General features: G+C 51.7%; 13 protein-coding genes across 13 annotated transcripts; 8 read left to right on the top strand and 5 right to left on the bottom strand.

Moving 5' to 3' along the window:
* Positions 1-312: 312 nt before the first annotated feature.
* SNOG_16362 (hypothetical protein) lies at positions 313-2731 on the top strand (the record flags this gene model as incomplete). Its single annotated transcript, XM_001806433.1, has 3 exons — positions 313-437; positions 489-589; positions 642-2731. 3 exons carry the CDS (start codon positions 313-315, stop codon positions 2729-2731), a joined length of 2316 nt encoding a protein of 771 aa, XP_001806485.1.
* A 915-nt stretch (positions 2732-3646) lies between these two features.
* SNOG_16361 (hypothetical protein) lies at positions 3647-4174 on the bottom strand (the record flags this gene model as incomplete). The annotated part of the gene is made up of 2 exons (XM_001806432.1): positions 3647-3853; positions 3929-4174. The coding sequence occupies 2 exons, from the start codon at positions 4172-4174 to the stop codon at positions 3647-3649; spliced, it is 453 nt and encodes a 150-aa protein (XP_001806484.1).
* A 1460-nt stretch (positions 4175-5634) lies between these two features.
* On the top strand, positions 5635-6598 carry SNOG_16360 (hypothetical protein; the record flags this gene model as incomplete). Its single annotated transcript, XM_001806431.1, has 2 exons — positions 5635-6171; positions 6248-6598. The coding sequence occupies 2 exons, from the start codon at positions 5635-5637 to the stop codon at positions 6596-6598; spliced, it is 888 nt and encodes a 295-aa protein (XP_001806483.1).
* Positions 6599-6716: 118 nt separating this feature from the next.
* Positions 6717-7100, top strand: SNOG_16359 (hypothetical protein; the record flags this gene model as incomplete). Its single annotated transcript, XM_001806430.1, has 2 exons — positions 6717-6779; positions 7059-7100. The coding sequence occupies 2 exons, from the start codon at positions 6717-6719 to the stop codon at positions 7098-7100; spliced, it is 105 nt and encodes a 34-aa protein (XP_001806482.1).
* SNOG_16358 (hypothetical protein) lies at positions 7019-7627 on the bottom strand. Its single transcript, XM_001806429.1, has 2 exons — positions 7503-7627; positions 7019-7444 (listed from the first exon to the last, which is right to left on the bottom strand). Exons 1-2 carry the CDS (start codon positions 7570-7572, stop codon positions 7200-7202), a joined length of 315 nt encoding a protein of 104 aa, XP_001806481.1. The 5' UTR covers positions 7573-7627; the 3' UTR covers positions 7019-7199.
* A 723-nt stretch (positions 7628-8350) lies between these two features.
* SNOG_16357 (hypothetical protein) lies at positions 8351-9131 on the top strand (the record flags this gene model as incomplete). The annotated part of the gene is made up of 2 exons (XM_001806428.1): positions 8351-8761; positions 8808-9131. The coding sequence occupies 2 exons, from the start codon at positions 8351-8353 to the stop codon at positions 9129-9131; spliced, it is 735 nt and encodes a 244-aa protein (XP_001806480.1).
* A 549-nt stretch (positions 9132-9680) lies between these two features.
* Positions 9681-10256, bottom strand: SNOG_16356 (hypothetical protein; the record flags this gene model as incomplete). The annotated part of the gene is made up of 2 exons (XM_001806427.1): positions 9681-9976; positions 10025-10256. 2 exons carry the CDS (start codon positions 10254-10256, stop codon positions 9681-9683), a joined length of 528 nt encoding a protein of 175 aa, XP_001806479.1.
* Positions 10257-11009: 753 nt separating this feature from the next.
* SNOG_16355 (hypothetical protein) lies at positions 11010-12524 on the bottom strand (the record flags this gene model as incomplete). The annotated part of the gene is made up of 1 exon (XM_001806426.1): positions 11010-12524. The coding sequence occupies one exon, from the start codon at positions 12522-12524 to the stop codon at positions 11010-11012; it is 1515 nt and encodes a 504-aa protein (XP_001806478.1).
* A 469-nt stretch (positions 12525-12993) lies between these two features.
* On the top strand, positions 12994-13845 carry SNOG_16354 (hypothetical protein; the record flags this gene model as incomplete). The annotated part of the gene is made up of 1 exon (XM_001806425.1): positions 12994-13845. One exon carries the CDS (start codon positions 12994-12996, stop codon positions 13843-13845), a length of 852 nt encoding a protein of 283 aa, XP_001806477.1.
* Positions 13846-14130: 285 nt separating this feature from the next.
* On the top strand, positions 14131-14795 carry SNOG_16353 (hypothetical protein; the record flags this gene model as incomplete). The annotated part of the gene is made up of 2 exons (XM_001806424.1): positions 14131-14367; positions 14418-14795. 2 exons carry the CDS (start codon positions 14131-14133, stop codon positions 14793-14795), a joined length of 615 nt encoding a protein of 204 aa, XP_001806476.1.
* Positions 14796-14841: 46 nt separating this feature from the next.
* SNOG_16352 (hypothetical protein) lies at positions 14842-15495 on the top strand (the record flags this gene model as incomplete). The annotated part of the gene is made up of 2 exons (XM_001806423.1): positions 14842-15278; positions 15333-15495. The coding sequence occupies 2 exons, from the start codon at positions 14842-14844 to the stop codon at positions 15493-15495; spliced, it is 600 nt and encodes a 199-aa protein (XP_001806475.1).
* Positions 15496-15665: 170 nt separating this feature from the next.
* SNOG_16351 (hypothetical protein) lies at positions 15666-16325 on the bottom strand (the record flags this gene model as incomplete). The annotated part of the gene is made up of 2 exons (XM_001806422.1): positions 15666-16099; positions 16295-16325. 2 exons carry the CDS (start codon positions 16323-16325, stop codon positions 15666-15668), a joined length of 465 nt encoding a protein of 154 aa, XP_001806474.1.
* A 2082-nt stretch (positions 16326-18407) lies between these two features.
* On the top strand, positions 18408-18882 carry SNOG_16350 (hypothetical protein; the record flags this gene model as incomplete). The annotated part of the gene is made up of 3 exons (XM_001806421.1): positions 18408-18413; positions 18495-18590; positions 18616-18882. 3 exons carry the CDS (start codon positions 18408-18410, stop codon positions 18880-18882), a joined length of 369 nt encoding a protein of 122 aa, XP_001806473.1.
* Between the last annotated feature and the right edge of the window lie 3070 nt (positions 18883-21952).

Below are 21952 nucleotides of genomic sequence, written 5' to 3'. Positions count from 1 at the left end.
AAATCAAGACTGCAGTAATAAAAACCTGCATCGCTGACCCGCTATGGCATAGCCTATAGGCGCTGCACCTGCCTAGGTCCAGAATATGGCTATATTGTCTGTCATGCACTCTACAGATGTATGCACGCAGCTTTGAATCCCGGGCGCGACCCAGCGTCGGGGTTCAGTCATGCTGCAGCCATCGGACATGTCCGTGACAGTGCACGCGAGGCCGGGCTCTCCATGTAAATCGCCTTTTCCTTGTGCGGCTTCATGTGCTAAACTACCTTGGAGCTGCCCACGCGGGCCAGTAGTCGCACGTCGTCTGGAGCCATGGCGTTTTTCAACAGCCTTGTAGTGGACCATTGGCACTCGCTGGAAGGAGACGAGGGCGGAAGACGTGACGTGGTTCTGAATGGGCGCAGTCTGAAACTTGCAGACGTCGTCGCAGTTGCACGGTAAACTGTCCAGAACGCTGTCCATCAACTCTAGATACTAAGTAGAGCTAGGCTTGGCTTGTCCGCAACACTGTCGCCTGAGGCAAACGAGAGAATCTCAAGAAGCGCCGAAGCCATCCAGAAGAGTATCGACAATGGAGAGATCATCTACGGTTAGTCTTATCAAGTGCAGCACATTGGGACCGTGAGCTGACTGGGACAAAGGCGTCAATACAGGATTTGGCGGCAGCGCAGACACACGAACTCAAAAGATTGAGAATCTGCAACGCGAGATCATGCGCGGTCTGAATTACGGAATCCTGGACGGCGACCTATACTCAACACCATTGTCCCTCGCGAGGGCTGAAAGCCGAACTAAGCAGCACAATGACACAGTACTACCTTTGGACAACAAGAACAGCAACCACATGCCCGCATCCTGGGTCCGTGCCACGATGCTCATCCGTCTCAACACTCTTTCGAATGGCGCCTCGGGCGTGCGCGTGTCTACGATCCAGACCCTGTTCAAGATGCTGCAAGAGGACGTCGTCCCGATAACCCCTCTCCGAGGGAGTATCTCTGCGTCTGGTGACTTAAGTCCTCTTTCATATGTTGGTGGCGCGATGTGCGGAAAACCAAACTTATCCGTCTGGAGCAGTGGGAAGGTAACCACCGCAGACCGAGCCCTGCAAGAGAAAAACATCGAAAAGGTTCGCCTTGGACCAAAAGAAGGCCTGGCAATCGTGAATGGGACGGCGGCAAGCGCAAGTGTAGGGGCTCTTGCCATGCACGAAGCCCTGAATCAGGCAGCATTGTCACAAGTTCTGACTGCGATGAGTGTTGAAGCGCTACTTGGAACTGATGAAAGCTTCGACACCTTCTTCTCCGAGGTCAGACCGCATCCTGGCCAAGCCGATGTTGCAACTGCCGTGTCAGCACTACTGAGAGGATCGGATCTGATGCAAAAAGGCGATGGTTCGGAGCAAAGCTCTCTACGGCAAGACAGGTATTCATTACGAACTACACCGCAGTGGATCGGCCCAGTCTTGGAGGACTTTATGTTGGCGCACCAGCAAATAGTCACTGAGTTGAATTCTGTCACCGACAATCCATTGATCGATACCACGACGACCCCAAGCCAACCCAGAACGATTCACGGGGGAAACTTCCAGGCGCGCAGCATCACATCCGCCATGGAAAAGATTCGTCAAGGAGTGCAAGGCATAGGCCGCATGCTTTTCACCCAATGCACTGAGCTCATTAACCCGAATACAAGCCGCGGCTTGCCCCCAAATCTCGTCTTTGATGAGCCTTCCGAATCATATATTTGGAAGGGCACCGATATTATGATTGCAGCGTTGACGTCTGAGCTTGGTTTCCTGGCGAATCCAGTCGGCACGCATGTTCAGACTGCTGAGATGGGAAACCAAAGCTTGAATTCACTCGCACTAATTTCCGCGCGGTATACACTGGAGGCGCTTTCTGTCTTGACGCAACTGTCGTCCGCGCATCTCGTCGCCTTGTGCCAAGCGCTCGACCTGAGGGCGATGGGCCTGCAGTTCCTCGCAATGTTGGAACCGCTTTTCTGTCAGCTCTTCGCGTCAAAATTCGGATCTGATTCGTTCATAAAATTGAGACGAGAGGATGAAGCCACAACGGAGAATGGAATTTGTTGGTCAATATTCACACAGCGCCTCGCTCAAGTATCGACCCAGAACACGTCGTCGCGTTTCAAAACCGCGGTTTCGGCCGTCTCGTCGCATCTATTGCCTCTTCTCAGTCCAGAGTCGCTTGCGACATTGCAGATATGGGCTACAGAGGCAGAGGACCTTGCGCTACGGTCGTTTCATGCGAGCAAGGATATCTATCTTGCAAGTCCGGATGCCACTCCCTATGTAGGCACTGCAGCGAGGAAAATGTACGACTTTGTAAGAAACGAACTTCGCATCCCGTTTATCTGTAACGATTCGATATCCACACCGCAGGACACTATGGAGAGCGGAACAAGTTTCTTCGACGAGGGACTAACGCATCAAAGGAAGGGAATGAACATGGGCGATGTAATCACAGAGGTTTATCGAGCGCAGCGCTCTGGTGAGCTGTACGGCGTTGTTGTGGAGTGCCTGAAAGAAGCAGGACTGGGACGTACAGGCCTCGAGAAAGAATCACCAACATTACTCGCAAAGCAAGACGCAGGCGGTGCAAACGTAAATTTGAAGAGGCCGCTGGTGGAAGGCGACGGCGGTCTTGCGGACGAACATGGCGTCGAGGTCCGAGAAAGGGCGGAGAAAAGGCGAAAGAGCATGAGTGCCTAGTGGAAATGCAGGACCTGCAGTTTTGATCTTGCAAATTAACTATGACACGTTACGCTCTATGCTACTTCTCGCCGCTGTGACATGGTTACCTCACGAAATTCCTTCAGCTATTCAACTCTACAATGCGCAAGGGTTTGTAGCTCACATCATCAATACGGCTACATCAGTGGGGAACCGAAGTCTGCTCTCATGTTAAGAGAGTACCTTCCATCACTCTTACAATTACATGGCAAATGGTCAGAGAAAATGTAGTGAACAACATGGAGATTTATACAGCCTAGCCACTGCTACAAAAGTCCAAAGGTTCAACTGGTAGACTACTCTTGGTACATATACTAAAGACAAAAAGCTGTGTTTACCTGGAAGAAACATTCGAGGTTACATTCCAATCAGTCGTGACTTGCACATTCCAAACGCCTAGTCCACTGCCCCCTCTTCGATTTGGTGTCTGCCCTTTCTCCAAATCATTCAATTCTACGTAGCCCGTTCCTCTCAGGGGTGTCTTGTCCGGAACCAAAGGCCTTGTCTCTCTCTCAGCAGCGTACTGGCCGTTGTCGGAGCTCGACTCAGTGATTTCAGTATCAGTATAACTGCCTTTGGAGAGGAAAGGAAATGAGCGTTTCGAGGAACCCCCTGATCTGGAAGAGTTCGCCTTGCCGGAAGATCCGGGTAGTGTTGTTGCCGAGCCAGTAGTTATGAGCATGAGCAGTGGGCGTAACTGTGCAAGACAGGCGCAGACTACGGCAATGTTGAGCTCCACGCAGGTCCAGATTTGTGGGTAGCGGAAGACCCAGGTGACATCCGGGTCGGCAATATTGAGGTTCACGAGATGGATTAGTCTGGTGATGGAGACGCCCGTTACGCTGGTCGTCCTTAGCTCTGTGTTCCCACGAATGAGGAAATAAAGAGAGAAGCTTACAAGAACCCCAGGCAGAAGATGACAGACAACGAAATCTTTTGTTTCAGCTGCAAGTGCAAAGTCCATATTGCAGGCAGCGGTGCAGCGATGAGAAGCGCATCGGTGATGATATTGGGCACCGAGTTGCCGTAGAAAAACTTGTAAGAGTCGACTGTGCATTGCGCGGGTACAGTCTTGTCCCAGAATCCTCTTAGAGGTCGACACTGCGTAACGACGATTAGGAACTGCATACAGGGTCAGCAAATGGTCAGGTCTCAGCTGAGCGAGAACTTTCATACCACGGCAGTACACCACATTGTGACTATTCCGGCGAGCACAATGACCGACCAGCGAACAAAGGTGTTCATGTGGAATAGGCGCCAATAGAATAAGAGGATGGAGTACTTGGCAAAGGCGATTGTGCCAGTGTAGCAGATTTCAGCAATGAAGAGCGACTTCAGAAAGACTTGCACGGCTTTGGGGATATCTGTCGGGGGCTGCACGTAGATGTGTTTTCCGAAGCCATATTGTATCATCCATGTCATAGTAACCCATGATACAATGGATGTGAAGATCTATCTCTAGTCAGAGTGCGTTGCAAATTTCAGAGCTGTAACCATACATAGGCTGGAATCATGAGGTAATCGTCCCACCAGAAGCCCGCCTTTGATAACCTCCGACAGTAAAATCGCAGGACTAAAGCAATCGTCGCCAGGGCCCATGTGGCAGCTACTGAACCGATAATTCGAGGCTGTTGATTGGCTGCCAGGTCGATACCTGGAGGAAGACCGACGGCCATGGTATGTGGGAGTCAAAGGCACGAGACTAGGCCGCACAAGCTGGAATGGATGAACAGGAGATTTGGGAAAGCCTGCCGATATGATGAGGATCGGCCTGGTGGCGTCATAGAAGCCATATACGTATAGAGTTACACGACATCACGAAGCTCGTGAGATCCAGTGGTCTCATCTTTGGCTTCGGTCTCCGTAGGCAGCGTGAGCGTTGGATGCGCATTGCGTTGTTTGGCGATTGCTACTGCAGCACGTCGTCCAAATGCAGTTGTCCAAATGCAGCGAGCGCGGGTGATAAGCACGCATGTTTGGCGCAGGCTGGAGGCCCCCATATGCATTGGAGAGGCCATATGCATTGGAGAGGCGCAGAAGGTCGGACTCTCGTGTCAGCCACATGCAACCCAACTCCGGTCAAACTCCAAGTCCAACAAGAGTAGGATCCAGGAGTGGCAGGTGCCAAGATGCATTTCATCTATCAACTCCCCGTCCGCATATTCGCTGCGCCTCTGTGGTGTAGTGGCACCAAAATTCACCTGGGCAGTCGATACCTCTTGCTACGATGGTTGTTGGGTCGCCTGCTAGGTATTGGTCCACGTGCCCGCTTGTCTGATTGGTCTGGATCCTGGCAACGGAACCATAACGTTAGGATGCGACACGGCACCTCGCGATACCCTTTCTCCTCTCCTCCTGGCTGAGGGTCGAAAAAGTCCTTGTTCTAAGCGGCGTCTATTCTTGTATGCCACAACCAACACCACCTGGGCTACCCCGCAGTCAGCATGCCGCTTATTGCAGCTCTACCAACCGCTGGACCGGTGGCGCGCCATCAGATTGCCTTTCGTGCATGAAAGACGCCTTGTGTGCCTCTCTGGTCCGACCTTCACCAACGCCATGGTCACTGGTCTCCTTCTCGCTGCAGACGTAAGCCCCCATTTTTCCAGACAGTCGTGAGCAGGCGCATGCGCATAGCGAGCGAGCAAGCTTGAAGCGACATGTGGAAGGTGACGACAGCCTTGTGGCCGCGAAGCACCCAACTCCGCACGCCAAGTGACCATCGCAAAAAGAGACAGGCATAGATGGTAGGCTAGAGCGATCCCGATGCCTGCGATTCTTAAATTGTCAACTACCACAGGTACCACAGGCTCGGAAGCACAAGGAAGGCACAGTTTCGCAAGCACACCGCACCCAACAAGGCACCCAACAAGGCACCCGCAAGAATGGCGGCCGAATCCCCCTCACCAGTCTTTCTGCCCCGTCCTTTGCCGACCCTCTTGCGCCTCTTATTTGTGCTCCTCCTCCTTGTCGCACCCTCCATTCAGTCTCCACCGCCGAAAAACATGTCCAAACCAACCATTGTCCTTGTGCCAGGCGCATGGCATCAACCAGCGCACTATAGTGCCTTGATTGGAATTTTGGAGAGCGCCAGCTACGAGGTTGTCACCAAGAGACTCCCCAGTGTCGACTCCTCGACGCCTACCCAGCAGTCAGTGCCAAACGATGCAACTTTCATCGAGAAGCATTTGTTGTGTCCGCTCGTCGATCAGGGAAAGGACGTTCTATTGTTAATGCACTCTTACGGCGGCTGCCCCGGTGCCGACGCCGCCAAGGGCTACAGCAAGAAGGAGAGGACGGTAGCCGGCAAGAAGGGAGGTATCATCGGCTTAGTCTTCATGGCCGCCTTCTTGGCTAATGAGGGCGACTCGTTGCTGAGCAAGCTCCCTAACCAGGAGTACGACCCGTGGGTCGTATGGAATGTAAGCACATACGCTCATCTACCCTCCGCTGCGCTCCTGGGCAAATCGCCAGCGGATGCGCTAACCCCCTCCCCAGAAGGAAACGTCGCAGCTCAACGTGTCCGACCCCAAGAACGTCTTCTACAACGACGTCAATGACGAAGTCGCCAAAGTCGCCATCTCGCAGCTCAAACTCCAGTCTGAGCCGGCTCTATCATCGCCGAGCGGCCCACCGGCCTGGCCAGACTCTGTCTACGATGGGAAGAGGGCATACATACAGACGGCGTTGGACAACACGATTCCGTTCGTGGCTCAGGATGCTATGGTCACTTATTCTGGGGTCAAGTGGGACGTCACCAAGTTGAACACTGGACATAGCCCCTTCTTGAGTCAGCCTCAAGCTGTCGCTGACTTCGTTGTTGACCGCTTGAAGGCGTATGACTACTGAGACATGGCCACATACACGTAGATGGGAAGTAGGCTTCGAGTTGTGGTCAGCGGAGTATCTTACCGCTGCACGTAACTTCTGAAATAAAGTCTGGTTCAAATCCAAACCCTCATCCGTAATGCGCCATAAAACCTCAGTGATTGTGTTCTCAGAGACATTATCGCGCTACATTTTGGCCGTAGTATGTTAATATTCGAAACGCTTTGCCTACTCGAATCACCCCAGCAGGGGACATTTCAGTAAAAGTACCGTCATGTGTCAGAAGTATCCGAACGCGGAGCTTAGGTCACTCCGCCAATTCGGCACCAAACTTTGTAAGGCTGTAAACATGGCTATACATGTCCAAATTTAATAATTTCAAACACCATGTTCTCGAGTCCTTCAAAGACATAAAACTGAAGAATGTGCGAGAAGGTATCCTCGAAGCAGTAAATTCAATGCTTAATGCGACACTGCACAGGCTATCCACAAGGCCGATACTACATCAAACGAGCGCATGTAAAGCTACCTGGAAGTTTACATAACAAGACGGACAGACATTTCCAAGCATTTCCAAATGTTGATATAGCTCGGTATGCGGAGGTCTTGATCATCCCATGCTTTAGTAGCTCTCCGGGTAAGCCACCTCGGGCTCGCGCTTGTAGCTCTCTGGATATGCCACTTCAGCGTCCCTTTTGTAACTCTCTGGGTAAGCCACCTCGGGCTCGCGCTTGTAACTCTCAGGGTACGCCACCTCAGCTTCGCGCTTGTAGCTCTCAGGGTATGCCACTTCGGCGTCTCTTTTGTAACTCTCGGGGTAAGCCACTTCTGGCTCACGTTTGTATGACTCGGGGTAGGCTACAGCATCTTCGAAAGGAGCCATATCAGTGTTGACCTCCAGTTTTGTAGATTAGACTGGACATACCACCTGGCTTGCTGATCGGAGCAGCAGCAGCCAAGACCGCGAGCGTGATGAGGCTGATGGAAAAGCGCATGGTGTCTGTATCCAAAGTTGTGATATCAGTGAGCGTGAATCTGTCAAGTCTGTCCAAGGGTTGACACTGACGGCGGGGTGGCTGTTCAAATACAGACAAGGTCCAGCGGAAGACAGGCGTGCTTTCAATGGCGGTACGCCTTACCATCCGCTTTCACCCTTCGTACCCATGTTACACCAACACCCCAGTCATCTTTTGCGATCCCGAGACGAGGTGACTGCATCCTTCGGGGCTGAACACTTCTTGGCGTGCAATACCGTCCACTTGGGTTGACAAGATAACACACAAGGGCCGTTGCTGTGCCGGTAAGCAACATGTATGACTGCATAGGTGCGTCTGCCGCTTACAGGCGCAGTCCTGCGCTAATACCTTGCAATGGGATGTGCATAGCGCAGATAAGCGCTTTGCTTCTTCATCTGGCGCATACTTCACAGCATGGTTCATGCAGCGCCCAGCTAATCATGGGTTATCATCTAATCCTAGTGCAGGTCCAGCCCAATATCGGTTGGGGAGATTTCCAAGGTAACAAATACATATTCTGAGCTGTTGGTGTTGAAGTCGTAGGTCCAAAACAAAACTATGGTGTCGTGTAATCTCGATCGGCGACCGAGGATGAACTAGATGAAAAGTCGAGATTTCTATTCCACTGTAGTGACCCGGTGTCTGCTCTTGTCAAAGATTCTGTCTCGGAATTGATCTGGATATCTCAAAAGTTCTACTTCACCAACTTTGGGTCTTTTAGCAGAGTAACAGCTTTGACGGACTGCAAAGTCCCACCATGTTCTCCTCGCCGAAACAACTCCCATACCCGTACGCAAAGGTACCAAACGACAACGAAGAAGACCGCGACCATGTTCCCAAGACTGGAGCCTGGAAACCGCTGCAACAGGCCTTCAAGAGTAGGTGGGCTCACCATATCAAATTGGGTGCATACGCTGTCCTACTACTCCTCATGGGCTTCTTCCTGGGTTATGCATTTGAGCAACGAAATTTGGGGACTCGGAGCCATCTGGAGCTTTCAGTGCAGCCTCGTCTTTTCAAGATGGAAAGAGTATTTGGCGACAAGCCATCGCGTGAAAGCAGCAGCGCTTGGGATACCTTGATGCCTAAGCGAGGAGGCTTCTTCAATCACCCCAAAATCGCCCCAAAACGCAGTGCCTATGCCGTCTTCCATCAATTACACTGCTTGGTACGTTTTCACGATGCAGTCTTTAAACAGGGCCTGACATCTACAGAACGCTCTTCGAGAAGCCTATTGGACTACCCTCGATGCTGCAGTGTCACCCACTGCGCTCAATGTCAATGACATTCCCTTCGAGGTCTCTCCAGTGCACATGCGACACTGTATAGATCTCCTCCGGCAAGCCTTGATGTGTACGCCAGACTTGACTGTGGAAACAAAGAATGAGACGTTGGGTGGTGTGACGGGATTTGGAACTGTGCATCAGTGTAAGGATTGGAGTGAGTTGATGGGCTGGATGGTGCAATGGCAAGATGTCGGAGCGCCCAAAAGAGGCGGAGAAGGCGGCAACACACACGCACACCACCATGGGTCATGAATAGACTATGGCGATACTTTTGTATATCCCCAGATTGTATCTCTTCGGGTAGCTCAAACTGCGTATACCATTACCCACTGCAATCGCTCTCGCACCTCCATAATCGAGGGACACGCGATCACAGACAAGGTACGAGGCTGCATGTTTGTTCGCTTGCCTTGAAATTCGCATACGATTCTCCATATCTCAACTCCCTACGCTAGAAGCGGGTTCTTCAATCTGTCTAATTCCATCCGATCAATCACTCGGTACCTGCTTTCCTCCATGAACGCGTCCCAGTTGACACACGTATGTACCGATTCGCTGACGTTGAACATGGGAAGTGCAGTCGAAGGATGCCAAATAAAGGTTGTCAACGAGGTATCTGGACGACACACTGCTGACTGCCGGAGAAGCTCGATGCAATGATCTAGCAAAAGTCATTACATGTCATGCCATGCGAACACGCATGGTGAAAATTACCGACGTGGCCCTTGTCTTTCTTAGAAGCTTCTTCCGTGCTATTGCATTGCCTCGCGCGATCGAACGCGTGATGTAGCATTTTCTACATCACGCATTAGTTGACGAATTCGTACGACGGTCGAGCGGGATCCTCACAACGCAGTGCAGCTGGTGGAAAACACCAAACCAGCCCATGTAGCCTCCATTCTCAGGCATCTCGACGCTCGCTTGATGCACGCTTTCCAACTCGGCTTTGGTAAACCGCATGTTCATAGGTTCCATGAGACCTTTCCATGCTTTTTCGACGTCTTCTACTGGCTTGTCGCCTGCGAACGGTGTTTGCGATAAATTATGGAAGACCACCTCTTGCTCCTTGAAAGCAACAGCAATTGCATCGGCATGGGCTTCGTTCCGTTAGTATGGAGTATCATCCAGCAAGTTCAACAACGTACTGTGCTGTGGGGACTTGCATGTTTTACCAGTGTATGCCTTGAGCACCAAAGCAGTGACGAGAGTATAAACAAGTATCAACACTCCATGGAGGATCAAATTGTGCATCCAAAGCCTTCTATGTGAGAAACGGCTAGTCGTTTGGCCGAACTCCTTCTGCAAATCCGCCTCATCACTGCTGTATCGTGAAAGAAATGGTTCGCTTGACTCCGCTGCCATGTCAACGTTGCTCATAGTTGTGTTGCAAGTTTCCTCAGGCCCTTATGTTTTCAAGCTATCCTAATCAGCCCGACAAATTAATAGGTAGTTTATGTGACAAACCGTAAAGGTAAAGGGAAATATCCGCTACGGCAATCTTGACTCGAAATGTACTCCTGCATGCCAGAGGCTACCGAGGTTACATTAGATCGATGTTGTTGTGTGGCATTGCAAGCGAGCAGTCATACGTGATGGATGCAAAACGCATAGTTGTTCATGCATGACTGTCACTATCAATATCCCAGCATCACTCGCATAGACCGTTTGCAGCCTACCTGACACTGCGCCTTCGGGGACCAAAGAAGCCTTACGTCCCGGCGTCTCTACCTATGCGCGATGATATTGGATGACCATGCGGCGAGATAGCTCGACCCGCTTGGCTGCACAAATAGGCGGGGGCACAGTAAGCGGCGCAGCAAGCACTCCGCACCATTCTGCCAAACTCCAATCCGGCCCACATGAGAAGCTGGGTATTACCTGCATGGTCTTAATGCACTGTCAGACGAAGAAAAGGCGGCAATATGATTGGCTAACTACCTTGGGAGACAGACGTTGGGTTGGACATCCTGTCAACCGGACGTAGACAACCGGTGGCGGCGGCTACCTTGATCACGCACATGATTGCCCAACCACCCTCCTTTCCGGAAACGTTACGCATAGGAAGACGCAAGTTGGCTGTGTAAGCTGACAGAAGTATGCGTGCGAGACCAGGCCAAAGGTGGCAAATAGCTACGCTGCACCAAACGCAACCTTGGCCCCGTTCCTACTCTGCGTGCTCAACGTGTACATCTCTTGAAACTCCCAAACTGGGTCTCTATTTTCCAATGTCCCAAAAGTCTGCAAGAATCTCACAATCGTGTATGCTGCTTGTGTAATGGCCATCTGCTGTCCAATGCAAACTCTTGGGCCGCCTGAAAACGGTAGGTATGCCCAATGACCCGGCTTAAGACCTTCTTCCCACCTTTCTGGGCGGAACGTCTCTGCGTCCTCGCCAAAAAGATCTTTCCGGCGATGAAGGGAATAGAAAGATATCGAAAAGATGTCGCCTTTGCAGACGTAGATGGGCGAGGTACCGTCAATGCCTCCACCCCGGGGCAGCGTGGTGTCGCGGAGTGCAATGCGGGATGTGGTACCGATGCTTGGATTTAGTCGCAAAGACTCTGCTATGACGGCTTGAAGATATTTCATTCCCTTGAGGGATTCAAAGGTGATGTCTTGACCTGCTGGGAGCGCCAGAGTCTCTTTTCGCAGTTTCTCCCACACGCGAGGATATCGAGCAACATTGAAGAAAATATTGGTGAGTGCGACGCCGGTCGCTTCGTGTGCTGGGAGGAAAACATTGAGAAGCTCATTGCGAATGGTCTGGGTGTCCAAAGTCTCCTTGAGAAGCTCGTGTGCGAGAACGTAATGTGCGTCTACGTTCTTGTCGTCAAAGGAGTACTTCTCGGGGTCCTTGGCCACAGCGTCAACCTTCTCGGAAACAAAATCATGCACCGTCTTGCACGAACTCCAGAACCGGGCATCGCGCGTAAAGATGTTCCATTGAGGTAGTTGCATGCGTTTTCCAAGCGTCATTTGACCGTAGTTCATCGATCGCAACCAGCTTTCGTTCTTTGGTGTCGGGTTTCCGAGCATGTTCAGACTCTCGCCAAACAGCATCTCCGTCGCAGCATCTAGAGCCATGTGGGTGAAGAGAGGGCGAAGGTCCACGGTCGAACCGTCCTTGGGTATCTGATTGAGCAGGTTTTGGACGTGAACATTGAAAGCGGGAAGATCTGAGATTTCCTTTCTCGCAAACGCGGGCTTCAGGAGAGCCCTACTTTTCTCCCACGCATGTCCATCCGTGCCCATGATGCCCACCCCGATCAGCGGTTGAAAGGCGAAAAGCCTGAGCGGCTGTACTCCCCAGCTTTTGAAGTCGGTTGACATGACAGCTTGGACATTCTGCGGTTCCACGGAATGAATCTTTCGGCTGCCATAAAATTTGGATTGGAAAGTATGTCCATATTGTTCATGCAATTCGCGAGTCGAGGCATTCCGGCGATCCTTCTGGATATTGACAATCTGCTGATACACGAAATCGAGCCCAAAAAGCCAGTCCTTGGAAGGTGGCGATGGTGGCTCACGGCAGGATAGACGTCGCGCTACACGATATCTGGTGAGGAATGTACCAGCGAATCTCAGAGTGTAGAGAACGAGCAAAACGACGAAGGATATAGTGAGCTTGTTCGAGAAGAATGTCATGATTTCGGTATAGCAGCTGCGAGATAGATTCCCACAACAGTGAGTGTAAGCCTTTGTTGGAAGTCGTCGCTCAATAATGCTCTCCAGCACGTCATCTAGTTCAGCCCGCTTCACAGGCTCCAAGAGGTTTGATGCATTAGCTTCGGGGATCACGGGCGCTTGGATGGAGACGCATAGCGGCCGTCAGGTTTGATCCTTGTAGCTCCAAAATCGACCGTGCAAGAACCCAACACGACGTGCAGATTACGCTAACGGTTTGTACTGGCGCTAACGCTTACTGGCTACGTGTCGGGGAAAGCAATATACGCAATCTCGTACGGAAAAGGGAAACTTGGGAAGCAGGCGAAAAGGCAACCTGGCCAGGCTTGGGGAATCGTCAGCGCTTTTTAGCAAATGGAATTCAACTCCCATGTTGTACACAGTATTTGAGAAAATGGCATCTCAGGCTGACGCTAGCCATTCCTCCGACATGGCAGCTACAAACGACATTCTTCTGTCGCGACAAGACCAGCCGACGTCACTGGGCCCTTACCTGCTTGGACGCTCTTACTTCTCCTCTTCGCGCCTAAATTTGTCTCACTTCCTTTGGAAGCAAGTTCTCGGCTTCAACATACACCCTCACATTCCCACATCCGGCTTCAAACGTATCATCGACGTTGCAACCGGCACTGGCATCTGGCCGTTGGATGTCGCGTCCGAATACGCAGACTGTGAAGTGGACGGCTGCGATATCTCCCTGGAACAATGCTCGCCAAAAGAATTCATGCCACGCATTCGCAAGCTGGGGGTTTGGGACCTATTTGAGGAGCCTCCAGAAGAGATGCGCGGAAGATACGACGTGGTGCATGTACGATTGGTGGTCTTTGTCGTGCGCAACAACAACCCACGGCCACTCATTGCAAACATGATGAAGCTGTTGAAACCGGGTGGTTGGCTCCAGTGGGATGAGCTCGACCTTTCGGGTTCCCATCTAGAGACAGTCTCCGGCAAGGACATGGAGGCTCCCACGGCTTCTGCAGCTCTAAAGCGCGTACAAGGCGTCGGTGTGAACCATTGGGCTTCGAACCTTGCAGCGATCCTGGAAGAGGAGGGCCTCGAGAACGCGCACAAGGATGTTTACATTATACCACCGCCGTGGGTGAAGATCTTCTCCGATACGCATCTCATGGTGGAAGAAGAGATGAGCCTTCGGATGCCCGAGGAGAAGAAGCAGGCCAAGCAGAGAGAGATTGCGGCGATCAGTGAAGAGTCAAAACAGGGCACAATCATCTCAACGCCTTTGATGGTCACAGTGGCAAGAAAGCCGTTGACGCCGAATTAGATAGCTCTTCTAGCTAGATAAGATGAGACGAGAGACTGAGATTTCTTCCGATCATGAAGAATAAAGCAACGCTCTGAGGTCAAATTCCACTTTGAAGCTAATTATCCTCCCAAGGAGAGCTTGCACTTGTTCATCGTAGCCTTGTCTTTCAGCAGGGTATAAGCAGTCCTGGCGCTATTTTAAGCGCATTACAACTCCTGCAAGCCGTCCGTGCATCGGACTTTGCGGTATATATCATGCCACCCGCCACTTTTGACCAAGGCTCACCCAATGCTCGTCCAAACCATGTCTACCAGTCGCATGATTCAGCTGGCAACTACCATCTCCAAGAATGCCGAGGTGGTTGATAGCTACTTGAATTCTCGCGATTTGCCAACACCGAGCTTCGACGCCGAGTGCCCTGAAAGGCTTCTGTTCGGCCACGGAGAGGAGATTGATGGTGCCAGACAGGCAGTAGTCGACGCGACCGATGAATTGCAAGCTCTTATGCTCGGGCCGACGGGTCTACTGAGCTCGCTATTTGTATACCTATCCCCACCAATATTGCGAGATGTGGACTAATGATGCAAAAGCACAATTCGCTCCTAAGCATTCAAGCCATCCTCCGATTCAATCTTCTCGATTTCCCACCTGGTAAAGAGGAGACGACCTTCACTGAGCTTGCCGCCCACGCAAACTGTGGCCTGCAGGAGCCCGAGATTCGACGTCTCCTTCGCCACGCTATGGCATATCGCATCTTTTGCGAGCCGCGCAAGGGCGTCGTAGCCCACACGGCAGCCTCCAAACGTCTTTCGCACCCTTTGATGCGAGCCTGGCTGGGGTTTGCGACGGAAGAGCTGTGGCCGAGTGCGACAAAGACGGTCGAGGCGCTGACAGCCTGGCCTCAAGCTCAAGAACCGGAGGCAAACGAGTTTCAACTTAATGCGAGGAACGGATTCCATTTTCTTTGAGGACATTGCAAAGGATCCGGGACGAGAAAAGAGATATGTGGACGCGATGGGATGGTTTAACTCTGGCCCGGGATTCGAGCCGAACGGCCTCGTTGATGCAGTCGAATGGGGGCATTTTACGACCGTTGTCGACGTGGGAGGCAATACCGGACTTGTGTCGCAGGCTATCGCTCGTAAACACTCTGTCGTCAAGTTCATTGTGCAGGACCGTGCGGACCCAGTCGCAGAGGGCCGGGCGAGGTTACCCCAGGACTTGAAGGAAAGGATACAGTTTGCCGAACACGATTTCTTTCAGGAGCAGCCGGTAAAGGACGCGGATGTGTATTTGATGCGGTGGATCCTGCACGACTGGAGCGATAAATACGCCATCAAGATTGTGCGTGCCCTTATTCCGGCACTAAAGCCAGGTGCGCGTCTCATTCTGAACGAGTTTGTGCTTCCGCCGCAAGCTTTTGTCGGAAGCCATACGAATAAGATGTTGAGGTATGTTTACCGCGTTCTCAAGAGAGGACGATAGCTAATGCGTCGGGACTGCAGAACAATGGACCTGAGTATGTTGGAGTTGCACAATGGAAAAGAGAGGGATGCAGACGATTGGAGGAAGCTATTTGAAGACTGTGATCCAAGGTTCAAATTTGAAGAAATTATCCGGCCTCCTGGGTCGAAGTTGGGCATAATCCAGGTAGTGTGGGAGCCTTGATAGGGTCGAGAAAGGGTGTCATTTGTAGAGATAGCAGTACTCGTTTCATAGATGGGCGCTGTCCTCTGAGTTCACTCGAAGTGCGCGACAGAGTTATGGGTTCGTGTATTCGCGGAGTTATTACCAAGGCAAAGTAGTCGTAAAGAGTGCATAGGCCGCTGAGCTACGACTCACCTCCCGTCCAATCCCGTACTGTGTTGCCCTTTTTGAAGAGCCCCTTGTGGTTCATTCCTACCTGTCTCTTGTTCGGCTAGCATGACTCGCCGGGCCAAATGCGGTGCATCGCTCACGACTTTCCAATACCCAGCACGCCCTATCTTGTCCTCAGGTCTGAACTCTTCAAGCTTTTCAACAACAGACCACGTCTTCGCGGCAGAGCTCTGCTGGCGGCGTGCGTCGAAGAGTGCGAGAGATTCCAGTACCGCAGGTTCTAGCGAGGAAGAGCGTACCAACTCGGCGCCTGAGGGCGAGCGGAGACGAGCGCGAGACGGGGTCAGGAACCGAAGACACTTCTTGATGGATGTACGGCCGGCGTATGAGTCTTCGAACGCGCGCACCGCAGGTGCATGAACACTGTAGTGATGGACTCTGACTTTCTCTACAACTAGATATCCTGTCTGCACTATTGTCCCTAATTGTTCAATGCAGCGCGTTGCGGGAGACTTTCCCATCAGACTTCATGCTGTTGGAAGTGAAGTCGCATCGTGAATAGCTCAGTAGGCCTGATGTCCCAACGCATTAATTCAAGTATCAGCAGTACTGCCATCAACAACCTACGCAGTGACCACGCCGTACCTACCAGTAACACCGTCTCCCACCTCACCACTCATTCCGTCACAACATGCTTGTCGGCCGCGCAGCGCCAGGAGCTATGGCTTGTGTGCTCGAAGACGAGGGAGAGCGCCGGACATAACAACATCACCATGACAGCTGCACGCCGATGGAGCCGTGCTCAAGAAACCCCCTCAACCTGACGGCAAGCCGAGCAGAATCAATGGGGTGACTGACACTTTGGGATCTTCGGGGGGCTGCACAACTCAGACGCAATTGCGCTTCGTTGGCATTTATTCCGGGTCTGTCCACCAGGCCGGCTACTAAACCCCATGTTACTTGCCCGCAATGGTCACGCCGAAGCGCACACGAAGAGCCGACCGCACCCGCCCTCCTTGCGGAGGTTAAGCCCAGAGGCAGGCTAGCAAAAGAAAAGGTTGCTGAACTCTGGAGAGATGAGGTGGTTAGCAAGATCATGCATCGGAAGAAGAAAGAGGGATACTTCCCAGCGGGTAACGAGGCAGGTGGTAGTCCGATGAGGGTCGTGGTTCGATCTGCATGACATTAACGCGTGGAGGGGATGTCAGTGCTTGCCATGTTGAAGTCTGGAACAAGTAGTCAGAAAGCGTCATGCATTATGGCTGAGAGAAATGGCACTCACTTCGACCGCCTTGGTGATCTCGGGTTGTGGCCATGGCGAGTATGGGTTATGCGGTTCGTGGCCTGAAGAGGGCTTCTGTGGCATCGCTCGTGGTCGGGATCTGGAAACACCAACGCATAGCTATATGTGTGCAAGAGGAGTACGTGATGACGGAAGGGTCATGCTTGCCACTGGTTCAGCCTAGTCAACGTTAGGAGGATGTCTGAAGAGAAGGATGCTTGAGGGCATTGGCCTCACTGAAACGACTAGTGTGAGTGTTGCTACTTGAGATGATGTCCCTTGCTGTCGTCAGTTGCTGTCAGTGTCCCTCCTCCTGGATCCTGGAGCAGTGGGGTTGCTTTGGGGTGGTAGGCACCGAGCAGGCTTGCTCTTTGATGGTACCCACCGCAGTCGACAGTCCTCCTGGATCCTGGAGCAGTGGGTTTGCTTTGGGGCGATAGGCAGCTGAGTGTGGCCGTGCTCTTTGATGCTTCCCATCGCAGTCCAAGGGAGTTAGTGTTAGTGCTGTGGTGTTGTCGAGGTGTCGAGGGGAGAAGGGATGCAGTCTTGAGTGTGCGGCGCTAAGCCTCGATTCGTCATCGCCGAGGTTTTTTGATTTGGCGTGACGTTATGAGCGAGTAGGGAAGGCGAGCGTCGAGGTTAGGAAGGCGAGTGTTGAGGTTGGGAAGGTGGTGGCCGTGGGTGGAAGAACATCAAGACCGGCAGCAGACTGGCAATAGAAGGAAGTAGATGACTACAACAAAGTGTTCATCTCCTCTTCATGTTCTCCATCTTTGCAGTCGCAGAATGGTTAGGCGTGTGGGGGAGTGGCCGGCGCGCATCTCAACCTCTCTCTGTCCGGCGAGGCAGGCTTAACGAGGCGCGCCATAGGGGATACGGCTGCATTCGCCTCAATCAGTAACTTCACGCAAATTGTATAGTCCAGTGTAGCCTTGATGCCCTGCAGCACATGTCAAAGGTGAGCTCGTGGCTGCGCAGTACTGTTCGGGAGAATGCAAGGCACGACAGAGAACACTCAACTTGCGTCAGAGCCTCCCGATGCTGAGCCTCTTTCATATGAGCGTCACGAAGCATGCTGACAACAGGCTGGAGTTGGATCGCTGCACCTGGAGAGCACCGATATCAACAGACTCGATTCGGATGGCGCCTTGGCGCATCTACTCACTACACCGACTTTGAGCGCGACCAAATCTGGTGTTCCTGGCCGATCCCCTTCGAGAATCTGACATAACCCGTGCCATGCCCAGCTTCCCATCACCCTCGTGAATTAAGTCGCACGCTTCCGAGATGCTTCATCTGCCAGACCCGTCTGCACAGACACTACAGAAGCCCGTCGCTCCCGAGCGCGAGCCTGCATCGAAGCTCCCACAGCGCCTCTTACTGTGCTAGATAGCGAGGAGCAGAAATTGGCGGTACGACTTGCACCTGACCGAACAAATAGCGTGATAGGTCATTCGTGTCTTCAGGACGCCTAACCACAATGGCCGTGACCCGAAGTGGTCAAAGCAACCATCAGACTCCAACCTCACGTCCATCGTGATCACTGCCGCTCGCTTGTATCAAATAGGCTCTGATTCCTGCCATCGCCTCGCTCCCACGAGCACAAGTCGAGAAGCCGCACCCCATGCCCGTCTCCACCCGACCAGGACTAGTATCCAGCAATGTGCGTCCTTGACGATAAGTTTCAGAGACCTTGGGTTCGTTGGGGAAGGAGCCGAGTTGACTTTGGTTGCCCCCTGGACGTCGGACTCCCCAGCCCACCCATCACCACCACCAGACATGTGCGTGCAGCTCGCGCCAGAGCTTCAGCCGATGCGGTGATAGTCGAAGACAAAGTTGGGGAGACCAAGCCCAACAACGAAGACTACGGTACCCTCTTTCCGGATGCCGCGTTTCCGCGCCCGGCTGCCTCCGCGTTGTCTGTTCCCGAGCAGCTTGCGCCTTCGCTGATGTAGCGCCGATCGGTGAAGAAGAGGCACCTCCAGCTAGCAATCACAATTCTGGTCCTTCGAAAGACATCACGCTCTCGGCAGAATGGTTTCAAACGCCATGCGAAAGTCTAGTTGGACAGGACATGGACCATGTGGGATATCAGCTCATCACTGACACATGCTTTTGCGGCTGTTCACAGTCGCCCAACGCTTTAGACAGGTTCCATGGCCAAGTACAACCACTACATCATACTATCCCTTACCATTCTTGTTCCTCACATGGCTTAGAAGCCTACTAACACAAAATGGGGGACACGTTTGTAAGACGGACATATGCAGCTACAACGACGAGAAACGTAACCAGCACCACCGAACGATGCTTACAGAACTCGACGCGCTTCTTGTTCCTGTTACGCACCGAATCCGTCTCGCACTTATACTGCCAGAAAGCTAATCAAACTTCATAACCCGACTGCCATACCTGACTCGTGCACACCTGGTCACCACAGCGGGGCACAAACTTCATCCCGCTGCCGATGCTTTGCGTTTGTGTTGCTGCGAGAGAAGGGCTTCTGGGATACAGGAGGTGTTGGGATGGTTGATCTCCGTAGCGCTGTCGCGATTCTACTCCTCGCGGTACAGTTTGGACTCGTGCCGTTCGAGCTACGTCTGGGTGCATGCGCAACGTGTTCTCGGAAAATATCCTCTTCTCTGACAGCTCACGCCCAAGGCCCCAAGTGGGTTGGCAACTCTGACGACAAGTTTTTATGAAACTCTTGTCCTTCAAAACGCGCTCAATGCCGCATCTTCTCTGCCTAAGATTATCCCTCAGTCTCAACGTCGGCTTGCGCCTAGTTCTCCCCTGTATATCTGCCATAGGTCGCTGCGATTCCCTGTGTAGTGGTCGGTCGTCTCAGTGCTCGGTGCAATGATGATAGAATGGTAGAGCCGTCGTCCTCACGGTAAAGCTCAGGTTTGGTTTCGAGGTCACGGAGGAAGAAGAAGGCCGAACCTCCACACACTCTCGTGGCTGTTCGAGCAACTCAGCACCTCAGAACCTCAAGCCAACAGGTACGCCAAGAGCTGCATTTGCCTCAGCGCAACGCGAGAACCAGATGCAGCACCCTCCTAACGCCGACGAGAGTCCTCGTACGATATAAGACTCACAAGATCGACGCTATACGCGGCTGCACTTAGATAAAGCATGATAGCTGCTACGAAACAGGAAGAATTACAAGCCGACATTGATCGATGTCGACAAATTTACAACAGAGTCATTTAACGATTGCTATCTCACGCCAGCAGAACACCTTTTGGGGTGCGATTGCCAGTATCTACTAAGCGTGGCATCTTGCTTCCTAAGAAAAGACTCTGTAGGGATTAATCTACCGCAAATCACGAGAACATCTACAAGGGTAGTCATTGCCTTTGCGTCACTATCCACTGTACATCTAAATTCACACCTGAATTGGAAGAGCGCCACCTTCCCAGCCTGATCGCATTTCCCTCGAGTCGAAATCCAAGAGCGTAGTCTGGGGAGAGTTCCACGATCTCAATTATCAAGCAATCGTAGACAAGAGCAATGTCGTTATCACCGCATCCGTGACAGGCACCATAGATCCAGCACGAAGGTGGAAGTCCGAGATATGAAACAGAGTTGATCTTGTTATGTGCGCTTGACTTTATCTTTTGATATCGGCGTAAAGCGAGAAAACCCATCGTGGAGCACGTCAAGGATAGCATCATGGATCTTTTTGATGCCTCATATGATCCTTGTTCTCATTCAAGCTGAAAAGATCAGTGCAAGTGTACCTTTGAGTCGACTCAAGGATTACGAGTCTGATTTAAGGGGCGATCGAATACACGCGTCCTGTGCTGTAGATCGTTACTATAGTATATATCAGCACCACGAAGCAGAATATAGTCTAGAGTACGAAAATGCAGCAATAGCTGAACGACTGCTACCTTACTGATTACGCACTTACTAGGTAAGATGCTCGAAGCACCATGACGCCCCTAGCTATCGAATAGATGCTGTATACTGCGCAATAAGGAGAGCAAGACTGGAAGCGATTTGCGCGAGACTGTGTCTTAACACCTAAGTGCGAGGCATTTAAGAAACAGAAATGGATCGACTCTGGGGAGCAGAAGTGATCTTCATTGAAAGCGCACACAAACTATTTCCCCTGGTTCAGTTTTAAGAGCTGGAAGTCGTTCGCAACATACAAGATCCAAATGGAGAATGATGAGGTACTCAAGGGTTAACTTAACTTGGGAGAGGAAGAAGGACGATTCTAATAGTAAAGCCTGAATAGATACCCAACTAGTATTATGCACTCTTAGCGCAAGATGACCACTGAGACTGCTGGTAATATCAACAAATCTATCGAATACATAACTGCATCGCGTGAGGCTGCACTTAGGGACGTTTCTGACTTAACTTGTCTATATACCTTGCTATCAGATCGTTCTCACCACTGTTTCGCTACGTTGGCAAGGATAAAGTATACATGATGTTAGTAGTTGCCGACTATAGTTGCTGACCTAGGAACATCATTAGGCAGGTACGATCACTTAGCAATTGAAGCTGTACTTCTCGACGACTTCGCTTTTACTCAAGAGAACCCTGTTGTATCTATTCTTGCATTATTACTTATCCTATCTCTTGCAAGTGCACTCTACATATCTGTCACTCCAAGTACAGCCTTTCTCAGCACGGCTATGTACGAAGAAAGAGTACGACAAAGTAATAAGCTATTGTTACAGGAGCAGTACGTACGCCTATCGAAACAGGGTGAAAGGGGAGATGAACGGCTGCGAATGCCGTCTACCGAAGAACAATCCTGTACAATATTATGCGCGATAACTCCAGCTAAACTGTTCTGACTCAATTGCATGCTTCCGGGCGATTGCTAGGATATGCTTGGCCCATAGCATACTCACTGCCAACTTCAGACGCATAGCGGGTGGAGGTGCTGGTGTCAAGGACGCGGCAACGTCCGAGGTTCCGATATCCATTCCAACTCACAAATACATGCTTCGCAGCATTGAGGGAATTGCACCTACTGTATTAGATAACATTAAACGCTTGCAG

Source organism: Parastagonospora nodorum, assembly GCF_000146915.1.
Source record: "Parastagonospora nodorum SN15 chromosome Unknown scaffold_45, whole genome shotgun sequence".
Taxonomy (NCBI): domain Eukaryota; kingdom Fungi; phylum Ascomycota; class Dothideomycetes; order Pleosporales; family Phaeosphaeriaceae; genus Parastagonospora; species Parastagonospora nodorum.
This window is presented reverse-complemented; position numbering and strand designations above follow the sequence as displayed.